The sequence below is a fragment of the Aquila chrysaetos genome, chromosome 4, assembly GCF_900496995.4.
Source record: "Aquila chrysaetos chrysaetos chromosome 4, bAquChr1.4, whole genome shotgun sequence".
NCBI lineage: Eukaryota > Metazoa > Chordata > Aves > Accipitriformes > Accipitridae > Aquila > Aquila chrysaetos.
This window is the reverse complement of record NC_044007.1, coordinates 67287837-67311758: the sequence shown is the minus strand read 5'-3', so window position 1 is coordinate 67311758 and position 23922 is coordinate 67287837. Positions and strand designations below refer to the sequence as shown.

Sequence of the window (23922 nt, the reverse complement as noted above, 5' to 3'; positions counted from 1 at the left end):
TTTGGAAAATCACTTAATATTGTTCTTTTAATCCAGTTGTTCAGATAGATCCTGGGTAACTGAGCAGCCAGGTGTTTCAACGAGAGACTGATTTGGAAGTTGGTTACTAAATTAGGACTTCAGATCGTTTCTTTACTGTTTATTTTTGTGAGGCTTCTGAGAGATGCGAACTCAATATATATTGTCTTAAAAGGAATAAGATCAGAGTCTCATTGACAGCAAGCAGTCAAATGATGTTTCCACTTAAAGGTTCTGCAGTATCGGTCTGAGAATTTCTATCACTCCTAATTTCTTTGTAGTGAAGTTCTGCACAGTCATCTGAAGATGTAAATTATTTTGAGTTCATTAAAGGTATCATCTGCTTTTACTACACTTTTGATTCCTAAGAAAGATTTCAAGAAAGAGGAGGGCTTAGGCTTCATATGGTTTTGGTTAATTTAAAAAAAACAACCACTCTCAGCCCTGGTTCCTGGGCTTGCAAAGGGATGGAATGCATCTACAGTAGCTGCAGTTGCAGAACAGTGCAAATATGGGTTAGTAACTTGTAGCCATATGAATCTTTGTATGCCCAGTATCTCTGTGGCTACATTGTAAAATACGTCTTTTTATAGCTGAATTTTGGAAAGGCAAGTTTGTGAAGCGCTAATAGAAATCATACTGTAATTAGGGGTCTTGTCTTTTTGCAATGCATACAAAAATCTTACAGCTTTTACTACCAATGTCAAACATTTTCTTAATTTTGGGTTTTAGAACTTATGTGCTAGCTAATCACACTAAAAAACCCCTCATAAATAATTTTTACGATGTTATCTGGGACCACTGGGATTTCTGCAAGGAAATAATGTGACCTTTCAGAGTGTGTCAGAACTACTGTAGTAGTAGTGTCTCAAGAATTTAAACTGATTATCAGTTATTGACTGGCTATGCATTTTTGATAAAGCAACCAACTGTATACTGTTTTATTTATTTATTTATTTATTCTATCTTAAGGTGTGACACCAATAAACAATCGCAGGAAGAAAGCGAGGAAGTTGAGGTGAATATTTTTCCATTAATGGGTTGCTCCAGTTTATAAATAGTCGGGGAAATAATTACTTTAATATAGGATCGGCAATGGTGTTTGCTTTTGCTTATTCAAATTAATAATATTATTGACAATAAATTAGCTAAAAGTTACTAAGCAAAGCTGTTAAGAACAAGGTTTTTTCTTACTTTGTCATGAAAACACATGTACAGGTTTCATATAAGCACACACAATTTAATGAGAGCAAGAATCTACAATAATAATTACTTTTAGATTTTAGTTATAATTGCTGCACATAATATATCTCTGGACTTTATTTTTTTTTTTTAATATTAAACAGCAAGAATTTACAGCAAAACCTGAAGAATTCACTAGTCAAGAAGAACTGTTGAGTTATTTGGTGAGTGTTAAATCTTACCTTGCAATGTAATTTTTGAAAAAACAAATTCACAGAATTACTAAGTTTAAAATGCATCAAGTGACATGAAAGCCAAAAAGTAGGCAGTCTGCTAATCTAACAACATATTTTGTCAGAAGGTAGGATTCAGAATAAAATTAGTATCACTGAATTTATAATGTATCTATTCGTTTGAAAGTTTCTAGACAGGGGTTTTGCCAAAATACTCGTTTACTGTCAGAGGAATGACTTGCATTGAAAATTAATGCATTTTTCTCAACCATAGCTTAACTCCACTCCTGAACTACATGCTAAAGTAAAATGACCTTCCCCCTGCCCCCTTTCTTTTGTAATTGGTATATCATTTTCAAATGAGGAATTTGGAAAGACGTAATTCAATAATGGAAGGAAGGAGAATGAAGAAAAATATCTGAGATATGCAGAAAGGAAAGAAGCAATTTTTAAGAAATAAAATACAAGTTGTATACTTAAACAACACCAAAAAACCCCAACCCCAAAACCATAAACTAAAAAAAATTCGCTTCATAAAGTAAGTGGCAGAACACCTGAGTTCTGTTCAGTTGTTGAAAATATGTATTATGTGTACATTTACAATCAATAACATAGAGAAATGGTTTATTAAAAATGGTTTATTAAAAGCATCAGTGACAAACTGTACAAAAATCTTTATTGATAGTTGCTGTGACTCAGCTACTGCATGGTAATTTAAGCACTATTGACTATCATAAAATCTTTTTTCCCCTTTCCCTATTTGCTAATAAAACTTGAATTTGTTTTGAGGCACCCTCTTGCTTAGTATGATTGTCCTCCAAGAACAACTGGAACAATGTTTGGTTTTGGAAAGTTTGAAAATTGTTTAATATTATCATCTAAGTCATTTTTTTAAAAAGCTACATTATGAGTTTCTATTGTTGTTGGATTCAAAAGGTTTCTTATGTAGTGGAAAGTAATTTTACAAGTATCTTTTTTGGACTTGCTGTTTGTATCATGGAATAATTCCAGTTGTTCAATAATTATCCATACTGTATACTTTTTTTTAATTGTGAAAATCAGTATGCTCAGCTTTGTCATTAAAGTAATTGTATTTCTTTTATTACCTGATAGCAGAGATATCCTTGCCCAAGTTTAATCTTCTTTTTCCACCTGGTTTTTGACAAAATCTTCTTTAAATATAACTTGTGCAAACCAGGAGAGATAAATACTTTTAGTGATAAAAATACAGTATAATCCCTGTTATGCTGTCACATATGAAATTAATGCTAGTTTTTTATTACTTTTTTCCATTGTCTGGAGTGTTTAAAGGTGTTTGTTTCTAATCCAGAAGACTGAATTGTTAGGACAGACCTGCAGTTCTGTTACACTGTGCCCAGTGGAAGTGTTGTCAGCAGAGTTTTATTAGTATAGCCCAGAGGATGATGTATGTAGCACCTTCTGTGAGAGATGTTGGCACTAGAACTTGCTCCCCTACTAGAGCTTCAGAGTTTCAAAGACTGCTTTTTCCTTAGGCTTTTTGGGAAGAAGAAGGTTAGCATAAGGCAAGGTGGCATATATCTTTAAATTCAGTAGTGTTCTGGTTTTTGCTACTTTCTAGAGAAATGGGTTATGACTATATTGCCTCAGGGAAGTTGTACACATTCATTTGTATGCAGGCATCTTGGGAAGAGATCAAAATACTTAAGGAAAAGCATTTTCCTGTATGTATTTCCAGGCATATTCTTGGGTTGTGCCTGTTCAAAGATTTGTATCGGGTAGCTGCAGCTTCCTTCTGTTAGGATCTTCTTCCATTCTACCTCCCTACCCCCAATTTATGGGATTAAAAGTAAAAACTGTATTTGCTTTGTAACTTCAGCCATGTCTGACAGAAGGACAGAGACATAAAAAATGAGGTTCCTGCAGGTTTTGTTTATACATGGTGATATACATTTTAATCTTCCAGAGGGAAAAATTTTATGTTGTGTGTTGTTTTGTTTTTTTTCTAGCAAAATTTTGAGATACTGAATGAAGATGATGCTTCATTTATCCTAAAAGTTACACAGACTCTTACACGTGCACTGGTGGGATATCGTCAGCAGGCTGCATCAAACAAAGTAATGTGGATTTTGTTTTGGTTTTGTTCTACAAATCTGTAGATTGCTGTGATTATGCATTTTTATTATTACAGGTAGTTTAATTAAACAAAATTGCTGTGGAGACTGTATTATAAGTTTCGCCCATTAAATAGTTGAATTTTTGAAGTGATGATAGGATAAACTTACAGCTTTGCTGTTGAGGAGTCTTAATACTTTCTGTTCAAAGGTGTTTGTTTGTTTGTTTGTTTATTTAAATAGAAGCCCCAAATCATCTTGTCTCTTATTTCCTATGCTTTTTCTTACATCTAAGTTTTTCTGCTATTTTTGCCCCTTTTCAATTCTAATTTAAGCTTTTCTTATCTCTGCTGACCTTCCTGACACTCTTGTTCTGTATCCCATTTCCATTCCCAGCCTTCATTTCATTCACTATGTAATCAAGCATTATTGACATCAATTTTCTTTCTTATATAACTTTTGGTCCTACTCTTCAGACTGTTCCCCTTGAGGTCTCTTTCTTCCTCCAGTATTAGAAACCCAGTTTTTCCCCTCTCTGCTATTAGTTTTGACTGACTTGTCTTTACATAGGCATAGTATGGAGGTGTTTTGAGTGCTGCTTTGAGGCTGCTGTGGTTGCCGCTTGTGTTCCCTATATCTCCAGCTTACATTCCATTATACGATAATCTCCACAGTTTCCACACTTGGAATGACTTTTTGTTCATTCCCTCATTGTCAACAGGGATAGTAGGAACTTTACTCTTGTTGGTGATCCATTCAACATCTTTGCCATAGGAAACATTATTCCTTATCCCTCCCGGCGTTTCCTGCAGAATTGTCAGTGTTGAACAGACTTCTCATTCACCACAACAGCTACTCCTACTACCACAGCTACTTAACTAATTTTTTATTTAAAGGGTGAGCTTATGTGGAAAATGCCAAATGAGGGTCAGTACCAGCCAACAAGCTGGAGAGAATCACAGAGGTGACACTTCAAGAAAAAAAGTTTTGTTTTGTTTTTTCTTTTGTTTTCAAAAGCCTTTCTTAATTCAGGACTTTATTATAAAGTTTACCTTTGTTCCTCATATTCCATCTTCCCTCTATTGCTTGCTTTCTGCCCCAAAGGTAGTACTTCTCCATGAAAAATTCCATGCCTATAGTTCTCATTAATTATTTACTGCTTTTTACTTCCTCATTAAGCTTACTTTCACCTTATTCCTGCTGTTTTTTCCATATACAATTTTGTTGTCTTATCCATATGGAAAGAGGGCAAAATCCAACATGTTACAAAACAAGTTCTAACTGAATTAACTTCTAACCTACTAGTTGTATAAAAATAAAATGTCTTCCCACATTAGGGTTTTTTAGTATTCTAAACTGTGATCTTTCAACTGGTAACTTTTTAAACTAAATCTTTTATACTGAGTGTAAAATGCTTCCTTTTTAGAACTGACAAGTTGAGAATTAGGCTCTATAAGTATCACTTCTTGGCCTCATACAGTGCTTTTTCAGATGTAGAGAGATGCTGTGAACAGTGTATATGTACATAGAAGTTCACTACCAGCTGCATGATTTTCAAAGAAATACTTGATTTTTCAGATTTGGTAACAGAAATACTGGTCTTTTATTTGGTTTGTGATAATTAAAAACGTAGTAGTTCATCATTTCAAGAGGTTGTCTTTATGAAATTCTGAACACAACATTTTTCAAACTCGTAGGACGTCTTAGATACCGAATATAATGGAGAAGCAGCATTGGAATATTCCACAGAACAGTCTGACCTGACTTCAGCAGATATTAGTGACTCCGATACTGGTAATGTTAGCTTTGCAATCTTGAATGTGCTTTAATCTTAACACTGAACCATCCATAAATTTTAGTAAGCCTTTTTTTCCTGCTTCTCTAAAAGCAGAGCTTAAGAGCAGAAAAAAGCCAGGGGCAAGTAGCATAAATTAATAGTTTTGGGGGTTTTTTTCCATCCTCTATAAATGTTAGAAAGGGCAGACTATTCAAAAACATTCATCCTACTTAACTGTGGGATTTGGGGAGAAATTGAATTAGTATCAACTCTGACTTTCCTCTGTCCAGAGGCAACTGTTTCTAAGGAGGCTTTCAAAGTTTAACTCCAGCTTCCTGCGCCCTGCCCCCCCGCTTTCCCTTCTTGGTGGAGAAGAGGCTTAGTGCAGGTCTAGTCCAATCAAGATGTTAATGGAAACAAAATTATGTTGTATAAGATGGATAATTCTGTTTAATACCCGAATGTTGCAGCTGCTTGTCCTCAGTGCTTCTGATTAATTTTTTCAAAGAATCTTGGATTTCTTTGAGGTCATTTCCTTCTTGATATAAACAAATGGTTATTTTTCTCAAGCATAGGAAGTATAATCATATGCTTGGAGAGTCAAAATACCCAGAATACCAGTGAAGCTATTTTGTATGATTTTTTTTTTTTTTTTTCTGTGCGGTGTCAATTTTCTTTGTTTCTAGGAAGTTTAGCTTTTGAAAACCTCAATCAATACAATGCTAATAACAAAAACTGCAATGACTTAAAATATATAAGACTTGGAACTTCTGGTTTGGTGGTTTTGTAATAATGGAAATAGCTTTCACCCACCTCCCCACCCTTTTTTCTCCAGCATTTTCTGTAAATGGAAAGCATTCTGACTCTCACTTGTATGAAAATGTAGCAAAGTCAGATGTGAACCTTACCAGCAATGCTGCTGTGCCAGACCGGAAACGCTTGTTTTGAAAAGCTCTATTTAGAGAAATAAGTAATGAAGACTCTTCAGAATCTTCTGTTACTGAAAAACAGTATTTCTCTTCTTTAAGACTATTCAAGCAGCCGATCAGCTAAGCAGTCCTTATCAGTAAATGAAGAAGATGAATGCCAAAACTTTTCAACTGGCTCTTCGGAAACGGCATATGAGAACAACATCACTACTGAATTTTTGAACAGCGTAAGAAATATGAATGTTGAGGAAGTTACTGCTACTCTACACAAAATAGCAGCAGCAAATCCAGCTTTTAGAGGTAATTCACCTATACCTGCTTACAAACACACATGTATAAAAATATACGTAACACAATTTTGTTAGCTTTGTGAAATATTAAGGACCACATGGGTCAAAGAACTTTGAAGTATTAAGGAGGGCTGAAGAGACTTTTTTTTTTTTTCTTCCCTTTAACTTTTTCAGGATCCAGTTTAGGAACAGTAATTAAAAATGGCTGCCTTCCCATGAAGGTGTTAATAATTGCTGAATTTCTTTTAAAATTCTTTTCTCAGTTCGGCATAGTAACATTTGCATGGTGACAGATAGTAAACTAAAATCAAGCATATTGTTATGAGAAAAAAGCAGAATCTTTTGTCTGTGATATAAGTGGTGAAACACTGGTTTTGGGAATGCCAACAGCAAAGAAATTTTTACTTATTGATTCCTGAAGGAACGGTACTTGCACAGTAACATAGAAATAATAATGAAACAGAGACAAGTAGTCTTTCTTTTGCTTACAAGTTTCTAATAAGCTTCAGCTACTAAACCTTACCACATCTTCAGTCAACTGCTGCCCTTTCTTCAGAAGCTTCCTGTGTACATTTCTAAGCTTCTCAGAGTGTGTTTAGGATCATCAGGGTAAAAAAAGAACACTGAAGATGAGTACATTGTAGAGAAGCTTAAGATATTCTTTGCCTGAGTGTTCACTGTGGAAGAAACTAGGGAGACTGCAATCTGTGCCATAACCTCTGCTTGGGCATGTGCCTGTGCACAACTGTGCTGGTTTTGACTGGGATAGTGTTAATTTTCTTCTTAGTAGCTAGTACAGGGCTATGTTTTGGATTTATGCTGAAAACAGTGTTGATAATGCAGGGATGTTTCAGTTATTGCCGAGCAGTGCTTACTGTCCTGTACCTGGCAAGCAGCTAAACACCACACAGTTGCTCAGTCACTCCTCCACCCTCAGTGGGATGGAGGTGAGAATTGGGGGGAAAAAAAAAAAAAGTAAAATTCATGGGTTGAGATAAAGACAGTTTAATAGGACAGAAAAAGAAGGGGGAAGGAAATAATAAAATTAATAATAATAATAATAATAATAATAATAATAATAATAAAGAATTAGGATATACAAAACAAGTGATGCACAATGCAAATTGCTCATCACCCACCAACTGATGCGCAGCCAAGTTCCCGAGCAGTGGCCCCCAGCCAGCTTTCCCCCTAGTTTATAAGCTGAGCATGACATCATATGGTATGGAATAGCCCTTTGGCCAGTTTGGGTCAGCTGTCCTGGCTGTGTCTCCCCCAGCTTCTTGTGCCCTGCAGCCTACTCTCTGGTGGGATGGTGTGAGAAGCTGAAAAGTCCCTGACTTAGTGTAAACACTACTTAGCAACAACTAAAACATCAGTGTGTTATCAACATTATTCTCATCCTAAATCCAAAACACAGCACTATACCAGCTACTAGGAAAGGAATTAGCTCTATTCCAGCCAAAATCAGGACAACAACTCAGCAGACTATCTGTTTGGAATGGAAGTTCTGGAACAAATTGACAACATAAAACCAAGACAGTAGCAAACTGTTATAACTCTTCCATGATTATCACCTGGTCCTAGGGACCTCCAGGAAAAAAAATGGTTAAGTTACTGATGGTAGTGTTTTCTTCCATAAAGCTTCCTTTGGAACCTGAAAATTTGTGGGTGGCAAATACGGTTCTCTTTTATGTATATGTCTCTTTTTTTCAAGGTTTTGTTGTGTGTTGAACACAGCTGCTTGCTCCTTGTCCCTTACTCCCCCACAGACAGACAGGGAAGAGAATAGAAAGAACAAAAGTGAGAAAACTCATGGGTCATGATAATGATAGTTTAATAAGTGAAGGGAAAGGAGAGGGGGGAACAAGTGATGCAAAGACAATCGCTCAGCACTTCCCACAAGCAGACTGATGCCCAGCCAGTCTCTGAGCAACAGCCACCTTGGAAGCTGAAGCCAGCCTCACCTCCTTGCCTCCCCAGTTTTTATTGCCGAGCATGATGTATCCCTGTGGCCAGTTTGGGTTAGTTGTCCCAGCTGTGTCCCCTACCAGTCTTTTTCCCATTCCCAGCCTAATTACTGTGGGGGTGCAGAGTGGGAAGGAGAGAAAGCCTTGACACTGTGCAAGCACCCTTTGGCAACAGGCGAAACACTGGTGTGTTATCAACACTGTTTTGGCCGCAAATCCAAAACACAGCATCATACAGGCTGCTGTGAAGAAAGTTATACATCCCAGCCAAAACCAGTACAGGGTTCCAGGTAATCATTCAAACTGCCAGCTTCTATTGAACAGGTGAACAGAAACTGTTTAGAAAAACAAGGTAGGAATTAGTGGACACCTGGAAAAATACGATCTGCTTAGAGTGGTTGGTGGGAAATGAATATGGCTTTTGTGATAAGAAAACATTCCTTACAGACTTTCTGGAGTTGTTTGAAAGGGGTCAGATAAAGGTTATCCAGTTCATTAGTCTGTTTGGAATTCCAAGAAGCTTTTGATAGGTACTCTAATCAGAGACTTTTAAGGGAACTAACTGGCTGTGGGAAAAGAGGGAAATCTTTGCATTGTTTAAATAATAAACAGATAGCAAATGGGCAATTACTTTTTACAATGAAAAGAGGTTCCAGTAGAGAACTGTGGGCCTCTGCTTAAGACCTGTGCTGTTTAGTATCTTCACAAATGACCTGGAAAAAGGGATGAGTATCTGGATGACAAAATTTTGTCAAATTCGAAAGTTAAATGTGTTGGTTGACTGACAAATTTCAAAAGCTCCTCATCAGATCAGTGGAAATACCAACTTATCAGTCAGGAGAATATGTCGAGTACAAGGAATTAAGGAAAGAATGGAAATAAAGATGGGAGTCATCATTTTGCTATTGCATAAACTCATGCTTTGCATGTATCTGGCATAGGGCATATATTTCTGTTTCCCTTATTTCAGATAAAAGACTTCATTGCTGCAAAAGGTTTAGAGAAGGCAGCAAAATATGGGAATATCTTCCATATAAGAAGCAACAGAAAGCTAGGACTTTTTTTGGCCTGGAAAAGAGATGACTGAGCTATTGTGACAGAGATTTGTAAAATCATGAGTGGATGGAGATGACAGACAGGATTCTATTATTTCCTATCTCTTTTGATCCATAAACTTGGAGTAGTGTGGGACTCCAACTTCAAAATGGACAAAAAGAGATGGTTCTTTATGCAGTAGTAGGTGGATGATCTATGGAACTCCTAGCAAAAGAATAACGTGGATACAAAAATATTACATGTCCTTGTCTTCACTGTCTGGGCCAGACTGGCCAAGTGTTCGGAAGAGGACTACTGAAAAGTTTGCCTTATTGAACTTGGAAAGTTTTCTGAGCTGAAGATGATCTGAGATAGGGAGAAGATAGTATTCCCACACCCCACCAAGCATCACGCACACTTGCCCTGCTCTTACTCTTCCCTTAGCATTTGGTTACCGGTGCTGAATGTTTGTTATTGCCACTTAAGCTGTCTCTGTGTTTCTTCTACTTCTCCTCTCCCTCTCCTCAAGTCATGGGCGTTAGTTTCATCAAAGCAATAGGGCCTTCTTGCTTCTGTTCAGAAGAGGACACTTTGACTTATTGTTACAGTGATAAAATCAAGCACTTCTGGTCATGCTTTCCTGATTATCAGCTGCAGATCTTTCCAAGCCAGAGAAAGAGTAGAGGGGCAAGACAGACCCTTTAACTGAACCAGTACAGCTGTTCATAGCAATATACAGTTATAGTTTCCAGGCACACTCTGGTAACTGTTAACAGTTATGGTATGCTTCGTTTAATAAGAAAACATCCAAACTCCTGTCAGCATCTAAATGTTTCAGTATAACTTGTGCTTTTAAATGCATTTTATCATAAAACCACTTATTTTCTGTTTTTGTTTGTTTGTTTGCCTTTAACTAAGGAATTGATATTCCGAATGTTATAAGGATCCTGACTGAAAGTGGAACTCTGAGAAGACCAAGCAACAGCAGCATGCAGTGACATCATAGTTAATAGAGTTAATATAGCATTGTTTACTTTCTGTAAGTTTGTTGTTTTACTTAATATGAACTCAGTGTACCTGATTTTGCTATGTTCAAATTTTGTACAGTGTTATTTTAATTAAATTAATAACTTGGTTTTGAGATTCTTGTTATTTATTTCTCCATATAGCTGAAATTTCTACATTGTGGAAAGGTTGTAAAGCTCATGTTCTTTCTTTCCATGTTAAAACATACTTTTAAAACAGGTAACTGTTGTTTTTCTCAATATCATTAAATACTGTACATTGACAGTCTGATCTTTTCTTATTGCTGGTTCTTTTACAAAGAGTTACCAGCAGAATGAACTACTGCAGTCAGCAGTACAAATTAATCCTACAACAAATACCTGGAAGTTATTCCCTGTGGCTGCTGGGCCTGACTCAAAAGCTTTTGTAATGAAAAATTCTCTCCCATATAAGGATTATGAATAGGTCTCCACATATTTTTTTTTAAATAAAGATTAAAAATAATCATAAAAAATCAGTGCTGTCAGTCTAGTTCTGAGTTGAGAAGTACCTAGATTATAGCCCATTTAGGGAGCCTAGATAATTGGAAGCTTTAGCAAAGTCAGCAGAGGTTGACTATGCTTGCAAATTCAGGGATATGTCCCAAGAGACCTAACCAGACTATGGTTAAGAGGCACTGATGTGGTAACAGAAGTATCTTTTGTCTTCTCTTATCGCACCAGTATGAGAATGAAATGAAACCTGGCTTGTACTGTCCTTCAGTTCAGGCTTTTTTAACATGAACTTTTTTCCAACAAAAGCAGTAGTGGTTTTGACTGAATGTAAAGGTCTATACATTAATGACGACTACATTTGTGGGATGATGAAAAATGTTTTGAATGGTTACAAATTAGTGTGTTTGGGGAAAAAAAAATTTAAAATTAAATTGTGTAATTAAAATTTGCTTCCTGCTTGTGATGTTGGGTAGCATTCAGTGGTTCTAATTAAAGTGCTTCAGCTTTGCAGCCAAATGCTGGTATGATATAGACATGCTGGGGCCAGATGGTAAATTAACCCTGTAATATTAACTTACATTTTTGGGGGAGATCTGGATGGAATTGAGAATCCTCATCCTGATGGTTTCACATCTTCGTATCACGGAATTCAAGATGCCATAAAAATAAGGTAACAAAGAAAGCAGCAACAAAATTGGTTAGTTTTGTTCTATGAACAGACACAGGAATGAAAACAGTTCACCAAAAAGTAAAGAAATTAAAACACAAAACGCTGCTTTAAGGAAATTGTGAAGAATTTCTAGAATGCCCCTAAATATGTTCTTGTCAGAAGCAGAGGTGGAACCAGAGCTGTTAGATCTCATTTACTCTACAACAGGGACAATGTTAATGTTTGCTTAATGAACTCGGTCAGTAAAAACATCTTTTAGTTGAGATGAAATTCTGAATTCTGTTCCTGTAATGCAGAAAATAAAAATAGAAACATCTTTTTTTGTTTGTTTGTTTTCAAAGGGCAGAACATTCTATTAATTAAAATAATAAAATCAGAATGTTCAGCTGTTGTAAATGGCCATCTCTGGGACGGCTTCTTTTTGCTCTTACTGTGGAATCACTCCTAGTGGAAATAAATTTAAAGTTAAGTTGAAATTACTTGGATTTGAGTATTTTTTTTCCCTTGGGTGCAGGAGGAGCATGCTGAAAATGGAAAGACCTCAGTCTATGGCACACTGATATAAAATAGTTTGAATGATATGCTGCAGAGTGTTGCTGTACTTCTCAAGGACAGCTGAGAAAACTGAACTGCACAAAATCATATGAGTGTATGCTTCTGGAAATGTTTTCCGAAAACGTAGTCTCACATAGTCTATTCAGTTGTACAATTATCCCCCCCTTCCCCCTTTTTTTTTTTGGGTGCAAATAGAGGCTGCAAAAGAATAATACTATTTTGTTCTTGTATCCGCCTGTATTTTGTGATGGCTTGGTATATTCTTATCCCAATGGAAAACTATTTTTGCTCCAAAAAAGTTTTTAAAGATAACATTTTACTTGTGCCAGAATTGCAAAGGAAGGCGTTCTCTTTACTGATGACGCTTAAAGGATGATGCTGACTGTATTTAATAATACAGTTTGTTTCTCACAGCAACAGCAAGGCAGACAGCTGGGGTAATTGGAGAATTAATAGAATTAAAACTCATGCAACAGCAAGAGAAATTAAACCAAGAGAAAGTTTATTTTTCTTTTACCTTTACCTTAGTTTTATACATTTTACTCGGAGACCATAGAGCTTCGGGGAGGTGATTTTTAACAAACATGGAGAACTTCTCCTCCTCTTAGAAGGCAGAAAGCGGAAAGGAGAAGGGTATTCACAGGTAGAATTGATAGGAGATGAAAAGTTTTTGAGCGTGCGACAGAAAAGTTACCGTCTGCTGTAAATAAATCATGGTGATCTCTGTTCTAGACAGGTGCGGAACCATCCTCCTGCGGTGTTGCTGCTCCCTGCATCTTCTGGGTTTGCGCTCTGTCCTCCTGACTTGGGAACTCAACGGCCCCTTTCGAAGCGGCAAGCTCGGTCTGGGCATCAGTGCACAAAACGACACAGCCTGCCCGGTGGTTTGATGCCGTATGGGAAACCTGGAACGCCAACGCTGACTCTGCGTTGCCTCCACCGAAATCCTTCTCTCTTCCGAGTGTTTTCCACCTCTAGAAACGCACATCTTGGTATCTGTTACTCCTAACGCGCTCTCGTTACCCCCAGTAGCTCACCCCCACAACCGCACCCAAGAGCACGCACCGCTGTGGCGATACTGAAAAGCCGATCGAAGAAACTCTCTAAGACTTGTTTTGGAGTTTTAGAAAGCAGGCATTCTTTATTGCAGCGCTGGATGCACGGGGGATAGTTCCACCTAGCGTGCATACCACAGCTTTAGCACTAACAGGTTATATAGAATAACTAATTGCATATTAATCAGATTAGTATACATATACATAAAAATGATTGCAACCGATTATCTTAGTACTGCCTACATCCAATCATGCGCAATGAAGGATCCATTTGAGTCGAAGGGCTGCTTTTGCAACCACCGACCCATTTGAAGTTCCTGTTGGCTGTCCTTGAAGTCTTCATTCTTGTCCTTGTTCTTTGATCTTGAAACTTAACGCAGCTTCAATCACATGTGGTCAGTCTCAACATTGTTCTCATCTAGCGTCCAGGAACACCTAGTCATAAGAGCAAAGAACTGCAAAACTTCTGAGTAACTACCTCTCCTAGTTAATCGCTTGGCTATACTTTTGTCTATGGTTTCGATCATAGTGTTAGTATAAGATTTCTAATAAGTATTTCCCAAATCTCACTTTTACAGTCACCTAGCAGCAAACCAGTTTCCACGGCCGGTACAAAATATTAAAACCATCAAAATATTTAGACATACCATCCAGAACGTATGGAAACATGCTGTCAGCGGGGAGGGACAGAAAAAAGAAAACTTCGCCCTCCTCTCCTCTCCTCTCGGCCAGCCCGGAGCCCACCACCTCGCACCCACTCCCCGACTCCCCCGCGGACCTCCCCGCCGCCGCCGCTGCAGGTGGCGCCAGCGCCCCGCGGCCCCGGGCGGAGCGGGAAGGAAGGGCGCTCCTTCCCGCCGCCGCCGCCGCCGCTCACGTGGGCGGCCGATTTCCGGGCAGGTTCTCGGGGGGCGGAAGGGGGCTCGCGCTGCCGCGTGGTTGGTGAGTGGCCGGCGCGGGGAGGGGGGGGAGCTCGGCGGCGCTGTTGCCGCGCGGGAAGAGGAAGAGGAGGAGGAAGAGGAAGAAGAGGAAGAGGGAGGAGGAGGAGGAGCAGGCGGTAGCGCCCGGCCCGACCCGGCCCGGCCCTGCCCTGCGCTGATCGGCCGCCTTTTGTGTGACCCACCCCCTTTCTCTCACGCTCCTGCGCAGGGCGGCGGGAAAGCGTGAGCACAGCCGCGGGCGTGCCGGTCCCGGCTAAACCGGCGGCCTCGGCTCCATCCCCGGCCGGGGGCCTCCTCCTCCTCCCCCGCCCCCTGCCTTGCCTCCCGCGGGGGTGCTTCCCTCAGCCGCTGCTCCCGCCTCGCCTGCCGCTGGAGGAGCCCCGGCTCTTCCCCGCGACGCGGCTGCGGCGGCTCCCGGGAGCCGAACTTGGCGGCCTCCCCGCCGGCAGCGGGCGGGAACTAACGCGCTTTATTTAAACGCCCCGTAGAGAGAGCGACTGGAGAGAAGCGGTTCTTCGGGAACTAAGCCGAAAGATGTCCCGGGACGGTGAGGAGGGTTGTTTAACGGCCTAGACCGGCGGGAGGAGCCGCCGCCGCCGCCGCCGCCTCCTCCGCTTCAGCAGCGCTTCGGCTCTGGGGTATGGCGTTCGCGGCGTGGAGCGGGCTCGGGGTGGTTGGGTTGTGTGGTGACCGGGAGAGGCTGGCCAGCGCCGGAGCCTCAGAAAGTTAATTGCGATGTAAGTAATTGCCCCCTTGGTTGGGAGAGAACTCGCCCGGGTGGAAGTCTTCCGCGGGATGAGAGGTGTTAGGGCAAGTACCCGGCCTTCTGGTTTATCAGGATTTTCCTGATTGCTTGAGCTTGTAAATGGGCTGGTAGCGAGATTCCCTGAGGATACTGCCTCGGAGCTGCGGTAAGGGAGTAAATTACAGGTGGAACCGCCGCTCCTTTTGGTGCCCGTCTGTTTCCCTAAGCCTGAGGCAAGGATGGCCGAGTGACAACTGAAGTAGCTTCTGAAAAGCGCTGCGGACAGCTTCATGTTAAGGAAGCTGGTATCGATTCGAGGTTATTTTAATCTTCTGGATCGTAAAACTGTATCAGTGCATAAACTGTTAGGTGCGCTTAGCTCTGTCCTGTTGGAGGAGGGCTGACTGAGAATACAGTTGAAGTCGAAAGGCAAACAGTTGCTTCAGCAAGAAGTTTTATTATAATCTTTACATAACTTCGTAAGCTGTATACAGTTTTGTTTAATGTCTTATGACGTAGAGACTGTGGTGTTTGTTTTCACGCCTTTGGTTTTGTAAGCATTTTATCTCTCGTTTAGCGTGGTACCTGTGAATTGGAAATGCGTATGTTTAGATTTCCAATAAACTATTTCCAAAATATGCAGTGCAAGGTAAACTGTGCTGCTTTGTTTTAGTAGGAGAAAGCGTATTTTATAAGACTGCTCCTTTAAAAGAACTTAATTGACTTTGTTCAGGTGTGTGCGCACCTGTGTCGTAAAGTTTCTAAGGCTAATTGGAAGCCAAACATTTTGCCTTACGGAGTGAGGCTTCCTAAATATCTCCATTAAAGCAAGGTTTGTAAGTGGAAATAGCATTCGTGTCAAAAGCTTCTAGCTATTTCTATAAGTCTTGCAATCAAGTAGTGAAAAACTTGTAATTTTTTCCTGAAAGATGCATATGGTAAAAATTAAAAGCTTATAAAACCACAGTTGTTATAGTTGGACACTAAAGGACCTTTTTATTTTGGCACCAAACCCCAAGTTCTTTAAAGCCTTTTCAGTTGATAGGGTACTTATGCTAAATTTATACTTCAGTTAAAGTGGTCTTGCATATAGCTGTTTTAAGCTAGCATGGGAAAAGCAGAAATTAAGTTGTAGTCCAATATTTGTATAATCAGTTGTTTAAGTTGTTTTAAAAGAACAGAAAATGGCAATTGGGTTTAAAACTTTCTTTAGTGATTATCTTGATGATATGTGTGTCAGATACTGTGATACAGCACAAATTTACAGTTTGAAGTCCGCTGGGAAAAAATCAGCTGTCAAATTCCATTTCCTAGAGTGAATGATGATCATGTCCACCATAAAAGAATCATTGTTTGCGTATTTTATTTAGAAATCTATGGGTTTAGTCAGCTGTATTTTTTTTCTTTTTTTAGTTAGCTTGGTCTTTAAAATTTGAACGTTGTGTTTGCAACTTTTTTGTATAGTTCAGATTTTAAGAATGTGTAAAACCTAGTTACTCAAAGAGTAGTTTGAAAGAGAGCAGAAACAAAAAGTTTATGTACCTGACAGCATGGACTTTATACTGTGTACAGTGAGGTCTGGAAGTATTCAGATTTCCAGCTCTGCAAATACCTGTTATCATTAGAAAGCTGTGAGATGTTAAACCTAACATCATAATGGCTTTGTGCTTGTCTCCCCCTTTTAAACTGTAAGTAATCTCTGCAACCACTTCTAGGAGTTGTCAGACCATGGATTCATGGTCTTAATTAACAGAAATCTAGGCACAATTTGTATGTGATGTTGAGTGTTATGACATCAGCTTCTGGAGTTTTGTTAAGAATGAATTTAGAAGTATGGAGATCAAGGGAAGGAAGATTAAATAAAGGAACTTGAGGTGTAGTGTTTGTTGGGGTTTTTTGGTGGTTTGGGTTTTTTGGGTGGGGTTTTTTTGCCTTTTTTTTTTTTAAGTCTGGTAGAATTAAGAGTACTTTTATCAGTACAGATATGTCAAAGCCAAAAGGTCATTCAGAAATTGAAGTGTGGGGTTTGATTTGTTTTGGTTATTGTACATCTAGTATGTCTGTACTACTTCTCGTACTACCTTATAGCTACTCATACTACCTTTTTTCTTATGCCTTTATTTAATATGACTTAGTTTTTCAGTCTCTTTTTACTCTATATGTGCCCATTTAACACCTCCCCCCCCCCAGCTTCTTTCTAGTTACTGGTTTTAAATGCACAGACTGGACTTTTCAGTGGGTAGTGGAAGTTTTCTTAGACTCTTCTATCCTGCTGTTATCAGTGAAGGCCTGATTAAAACCTGTGATTTTACCTGTGCAGACTATGCTATTAATGATTGAGTTGGTAAACAACGTACAAATTAAATGAATCGGTTCACCGAGCTCCTTCGGCTTGACGAGAGTCAACTATGTAAAAAGTTGCTTTATTGGCAGGAACTTTTTAAAACAAAACCAACAACTTAATCAGATAAAGCAGTGGAAGATGCAGATACTTAAGTGATCTTTTTCAGTAAAATAGTTCCCAGAGCAAAGATAACCAAAGGAGCAGCAGAATGTTTTCCAGACACTAGGAGAACAGCTGTACTGAATCAGTCTGCATGTCTGTTTAGCCTAGCATCTTGTCTCAGGAGCAGACACTAGTTTATGCATTGGAAAAAGCATAAAATCAGTAGCCTTCATTAGGAAGCTGCTGCTCTTTGGTGGGAAAAAAATATTTGTTTGTAGTGTATTTAATCAAATTAAAATTCTGAATATCTTTTTGCAGAGAATCAGAATGACTAAAAAAAGGAAACATCAAGAAGATTTCCAGAAAGTGAAATTAAAAGTTGGGAAAAAAAAGCCTAAACTAGAGAATGCAACTGATACTACCTTCAAAACAAAGGCCATACAGATTCCTGAGCAGCTTAAAGAAGATGGAGTGCTTCCTACGCAAAATAGAAAACTTAACATAAAGGTATACTGTGTCATTACATTCTGAAATTACAGAAAATTACATGTCATTTATCTAGGTTTACTATGTTTACTAGAGTTCAGGAAAAAATATTAGAAAAAAAAAAATAATTAAAAAAACCCAGCAGAGTATCTGAATACAGCCTCTTTGTCCTTGACAATAAGCTGACCCATGAATTTAATACTCAAATTGCTGGACCAGCATATAGCCCAAGGGAAGGGTTTTCAGCAGTGCAAAAACTCAAGTTGCACACTGATCTAAGTATCTAGGATTAACGTTTGGTTTTTGAAAGTCTTTTGTAACTTAAGGACAGGGTTTTAGAAAGTAGACTTCCTGAGATGATGTTTTTAAAAAAATCTTGCATTTCTTTGGGTGGTGGTTCTGCTTTCCTTCCTTTGTGTCGTCTTCTATCTCTTGCTGCTCTCTGCTTAAACTGAAGAAAGCTGCTGAGACTGAGATTTCATAGTTCTACTTTTGAGAACAAGTGTGAGAGGACATATTTTTGGTCATCCCTCTGTTAAGTCAGTAGGGTTGTGCATAAACTTAAGAATGAAGGATTATCTAATTACCTGAAGGACAAGTGTTGTGGTTTAACCCCAGCCAGCAACTAAGCACCACACAGCCACTTACTCACTTCCCCCCCACCCAGTGGGATGGGGGAGAGAATTGGGGCGGGGGGGGGGGGGGGGGGGGGGTGTGTGTAAAACTTGTGGGTTGAGAAAAGAATGGTTTAATAGAACAGAAAGGAAGAAAATAATAATGATAATAATAAAATGACAATAATAATAATAAAAGAATTGGTATATACAAAACAAGTGGTGCGCAATGCAATTGCTCACCACTCGCCAAATGACACCCAGTTAGTTCCTGAGCAGTGATTCCCCCCAGGCCAACTCCCCCCAGTTTGTATACTGGGCGTGATGTCACATGGTATGGAATACTGTTTTGGCCACTTTGGGTCAGCTGTCCTGGCTGTGTCCCCTCCCAACTCCTTGTGCCCCTCCAGCCTTCTCGCTGGCTGGGCATGAGAAGCTGAAAAATCCTTGACTTAGGCTAAACACTACTTAGCAACAACTGAAAACATCAGTGTTATCAACATTCTTCTCATACTGAACCCAAAACACAGCACTATACCAGCTACTAGGAAGAAAGTTAACTCTATCCCAGCCAAAACCAGGACAACAAGTCATGTTATCTTGATTTTCTTGTCATTGAATTTTGATGATTTGTTCGTTGTTACGCTTTAAACTAATATTGTAGTTGTTCTGAACATATTATGCTGTTACGAACAGTAGTACATCATAAGAATAGATTTTGCATTTTTGAGTGTTTAAGAAAAATGCTGGAAATAGGTGGGGAAAATTAAAATGCTTAAAGTAATAATGATGGCAAGTATATATGTTTCTTTCCTTTTAGGATCTGCTTTCACAGATGCATCACTATAGTCCTGGGGTTAAGCATAATGCACTTCTTGGGCTCAAAGATCTCCTGTCTCAGTATCCATTTGTAATTGATGCACACCTTTCAAATATAATAAGTGAGGTGGCAGCTGTGTTTACAGACAAAGATTCTGGTGTCAGAGGAGCAGCTGTTCACCTACTGCAATTCTTGGCTTCAAAAATAAGAGCGGAACAGATTGCTCCATTTTTTCCTTTGGTAAGTGCCCATCTCTCCAGTGCCATGACTCATATCAGTGAGGGAATTCAGGAAGATTCATTGAAAGTCTTGGATGTTTTATTGGAAGCATACCCAACTCTTCTCACAGACCGCAGCAGTATATTGTTGAAGAATTTTGTAGAGCTTATTTCTCACCAGCAACTGTCAAAAAGACTGAAAAGCAGAGAGAAACTTTCCTGGATGCTCTCTGTTAACCCAAATCGCAGAGTAACCTCTCAGCAGTGGAGGTTGAACGTACTTACCAGGCTCAAGAAGTTTCTCCAGGCAGTGGTAGATGGATCCAGTGAAATAGAGGATGAAGGGCTTCAAGAGCAAAAGGATGGCCCTCATTCTGTGAGGAACCCAATATGTATAAGTTGGAAGGTCCATGCAAATAATCAGCAACATATACAACTGTTTGAAAATGGTGGCTTACGACCAAAGATCAACTCATCATTTAGACTGAGGTGAGAAAACATTAACTAATTTGGGAATTAATGTCAACTGTATGATCACAATGTTAAACTGTGGTTCGTTGCTGTTGAAGACAACAATTTAATTTTTATTGTGGGGTTGTCCCTTAGCCATATTTTAGGGCATTTAGTGTAATGTGCGGTCTTACTGCAGTGGCTTGAAGATGTGGAAATACTCAGCAGATAACTGTGCTGTGTGTATATCATGAACTTTCCTATTATCAAATAGAAGCTTTATTTTATGCTATGCATAACAACTTTGGAAGACCAGCTCTAGTGGTTTTCTTGGAATGCGAACTGATGACCACACGTTGTTGCAGGATATCAAATAGACCTGAGGGCAAGCAGGCAAATTTCTTTACATGAAATGTAAGCTTGTTTCTTACACTGTGATAATGAATTCTACTGAAACTTTGTGCTTTTACCTGTAACAGTCTATCATAAGTTTAGGAGTCTATTTCCTGTGACTATAGCTCCTTTTAAAAAGGACAGCATGATGTGTCTGGCTGTATGAAGTTCTGTGGAGTTTCCGATTCTAGCTATTTTTAATCAATTCACCAGTTTATATCTTCACTATGGATAAAAGTTGTCTCATCTGAGACATGTTGATGAATATGGAAGAAAGTGTAGTCTGCTTAGTCACGGAAAGGTTTGTGTGTTTTTCAGTAGTACTCTAAACAGATGTGAGCTGAAGTTAAGGGAAAAATAACTAATCATCTTTATTTCTCTTCCTCCTTTCTGATTCACCCACTCCTCAAACTAGAGGGGAACCTCCCACCCCACTTTATGGCACCTTTTAAACATTTGCATCCTCATGTATATGCATTACTATAGATGTTACATACCTGCTGGTAGGAGATCTGGAATGATGACTTGAAAAACAGAAGCTGTTTAGCCATTACACAGGACTTCTAATCCGTAGATAGCAGGGTGGTTTGAAAAGAAACCAGAATCCTTGTTTTACTGCTGGGGGAGACTGAATAAGGGGTATAAAGCAGTTAATACCAAATTCATCTAGGAGGTCAGTGGCAGAAGAGGGTATAAAACCCACGGCCTAATCCATTGCTATGTCCGTCTCATATCTTTGAATGAATGAAGTGCAGAAGAAGAGCTGTTCTCTTTTAATACTACAGGTATTGGCCTGAGTTAGCAGGTGTTTTCCATCTCTGTCTTGGAGACACATGAATGACCATTCAATTTCCACTCTCCTAGGCTTTCTCTTGGCAGATAGCATATTACTTCTAGTAGGTATAGGAAATTTATATTAAGCTAAGTAAAATCTGCAGCATATTCTCATAAAAATGGTTGTTAATATAGCATAAGAGTTCAGTCATGACCAACAATATCTGCTGCAGGTAAAACTTTAGTTGGAAACTAGACCAGTGAAGCCCATGAGGCAGGGGGAATGGTTCAGTGCTGAGCACACAACAGTCTTGTGGAATTCGTCTCTGCAGTCAGAAGCATACGATTGTGGACCACCGTATATCAGAGGATTCTTGTATTGTGCCCTGAATGATATGCAGTGGGTGATATACCATGCCCTGTAGTAGCTGAAGATGGCATTGTATCCAAGGTCTAGGAAAATAAACTTTACGTCTGGTGTCACCTGAATTGGATTCCGCTTTTCTGAGGAGCTAGATTTTGGTGAAACATCGTGATCGACTTGTGGTTATAAATACTTTCAAAAAGGCGTTTGCAAGCATGAGGAGGAGCCAGAAGAATAGAAGGAAACATTGCTAGAATCCAAGGCAAGACTGGCAAAGCAAGCTGATGGCAGCAGAACAGGAGGATGGAAAGAGAAGGGGCATCTGCTGAAGGTACTAAAATGTTCTCGTTTTATTGCATTTGTGCATATTTTTGGTATATTCATTTTGCACAAAGGGCCAGTACAGCTTGTTTTAGTGGATATCTGCAAAATTCTAAGAGTGGAAGTTAATGTGGTGGCTTTTGTATTTGCCACTGAAATCTTTTCTAGTAGTCTGAAGATGTTTAACTCTGTTTCTTCCAATCCCAACTGTGGCCTTTTACAGGCATTCCCAGGCCTCTGCTATGGCCATTACTGCAAGGACAGAATTTACTTCTAATAAGAGGTGCAAAACATCTGTAATGCTCCTTGAGTACTTCCAAAATCTCAAACAGTGTGTGTATTTTTGTTAAAAGAAGTCAATGCACAAATAGTCAAGTCCTAACTATAGGTAATGAGTTGACCAAACCGTAAGTAAGTAATTGCAGTGTGTATGTATTGATGGCCTCATTACTAATACTGGAAGCAAGTTTCAACTTTGTTCTTTAAAAAGTAGGCTTCCAAACACCACTAATAGTATGCTAAACTTTTAAAGTTCCTGTATCTTTTTAATATTGCAAGTTCATTGTGTAGTGATGGCACCTCATTGATAACCTTGTGGTTATGGAAAGGGATTTTCAGAATCGGTTTGCAGTGTTAATGTTTAGTAAAAAGTGTAGATTTTGAGCTTGGAATGCTGGATGGTTCAAAAATGCAAATCTTAAGACTTTGTTATTTTCTGTTGTGTGCTAGATCTTCCTACTGTGTGTGAATTAAAGATTACAGTGAATTAGGAGATTATTAGAATATATCCTCTGCCTTATGTGCTGACTGTGCTTCTTCTTGCATCAAACTCATTTCAGGTGTGGAAAAATGGAAAGCCTTCACAACTTAAATGTGGTGACACCAAAGTGTGTGATCTTTTTTTGGACTGGATGGAAGTGGTGCTGAAGAGAAATGGTAGAGCTTCTGTTTCTGCTGAGAAAGGACAATATGAAGCTGCAGAAAAAAACAAAGAAGACTTGAGACACCAAAATGGAAAACAAAGCACAGTGAATAAATATGTGTATGGTGTGACCTGTGCTTCAGATAGAAATGGAGAATACAGTTCACTTTGTGTACTGAGTGTTTCTTTGCTGCAATTGGCAGTGCACACAAAAATGGAGGACAGTAACCTGGCTTAGACTCTGAGCCATAAAAGCTCGTTAACTTCCAATGACTTTTCCTATTTTAAGCAGCAGAAAGTTGTTTCCTTATTTTCTGTTTCTTTTACATTTCCTTGACTTCCTTTGCTGAATTTCTGTTGTCCTCTTACTGTCAAATGGCAGATACATTACACAGTTTTCTTTTGTTTGGTCCTGCTTTATAAAAATATTGGCATTTTAAAGAAAAATGACAGCTTAAGGGGTACACAAATATCTTGCAGCTCCCTTCGATAGTATTTCATACCAATGTGAAGGTAGTATGCTTTGTAGTGTGAGAGCCGCCTTACCATTAAAGAATAGTGATAACAGATATGTGACAAAAAGATTAACACTTTAATTTACATCAAACCCTCCCAGTTCCAGTGAACCTGGGCTATTGCACTAATCAAATGCATACTGGACAGATTACAGTAATACTTTGTCATCATCTGTTACTGGCAGTCAGATTTATTTACTGCTTTTGTTGTTAACCTTGAATACCTGGAGGAATCTTCTCTTGAGAGATGGTGGCTTCTTTTGCAGAGGTAGATGAAAGCTGTGCTAAGCATTCTTGCGAAAATGCTTTTGGCAGCTGGGTGGAGTATCCCTTTTGGCATGAATTCTTCCTTCTTTTTCCATCCCTTGTTTCAGAATAATACTGAAATAGTTGGGGTGGGTGTGTTAACACTTTTTTAGGAATCCTTGGGTGTGTTAACACTTTTGTAGGAATCTTCAGGTGTGTGTTGCCAACTTCTCAGGTTTCGTGCACTGTTCCCTGTTTAATGGGCAGATTTTTTTGTGTACCAGAAATAGATCGCTCAAATTCCAGAGCTCTGCTGTAATATCAGGTATTATTTTCAGAGAAATTATTAAAGACTACTACT

At 39.0% G+C, this 23922-nt stretch overlaps 2 protein-coding genes across 11 annotated transcripts in view; both read left to right on the top strand.

The window, feature by feature from the left end:
• The window catches only part of LOC115340224, a 28209-nt gene extending 16037 nt beyond the window's left edge, over positions 1–12172 (top strand). For all 8 annotated transcript variants that reach the window (XM_030011454.2, XM_030011451.2, XM_030011450.2 and 5 more), the window contains 6 exons: positions 991–1036; positions 1365–1424; positions 3422–3529; positions 5224–5320; positions 6332–6532; positions 10446–12172. In XM_030011454.2, coding sequence (XP_029867314.1) covers positions 991–1036; positions 1365–1424; positions 3422–3529; positions 5224–5320; positions 6332–6532; positions 10446–10525 — 592 coding nt within the window. In that variant the 3' untranslated portion in view covers positions 10526–12172. The remainder of the gene's footprint in view (positions 1–990; positions 1037–1364; positions 1425–3421; positions 3530–5223; positions 5321–6331; positions 6533–10445) is intronic.
• A 1997-nt stretch (positions 12173–14169) lies between these two features.
• Positions 14170–23922, top strand: part of TEX10 (testis expressed 10) — a 60026-nt gene continuing 50273 nt past the window's right edge. The window contains exons 1-4 of one of the 3 annotated variants that reach the window (XM_030011598.2): positions 14170–14248; positions 14736–14885; positions 17757–17945; positions 19359–20065. In XM_030011598.2, coding sequence (XP_029867458.1) covers positions 17766–17945; positions 19359–20065 — 887 coding nt within the window. In that variant the 5' untranslated portion in view covers positions 14170–14248; positions 14736–14885; positions 17757–17765. The other 2 variants (XM_030011601.2, XM_030011600.2) reach the window with 2 other exon arrangements.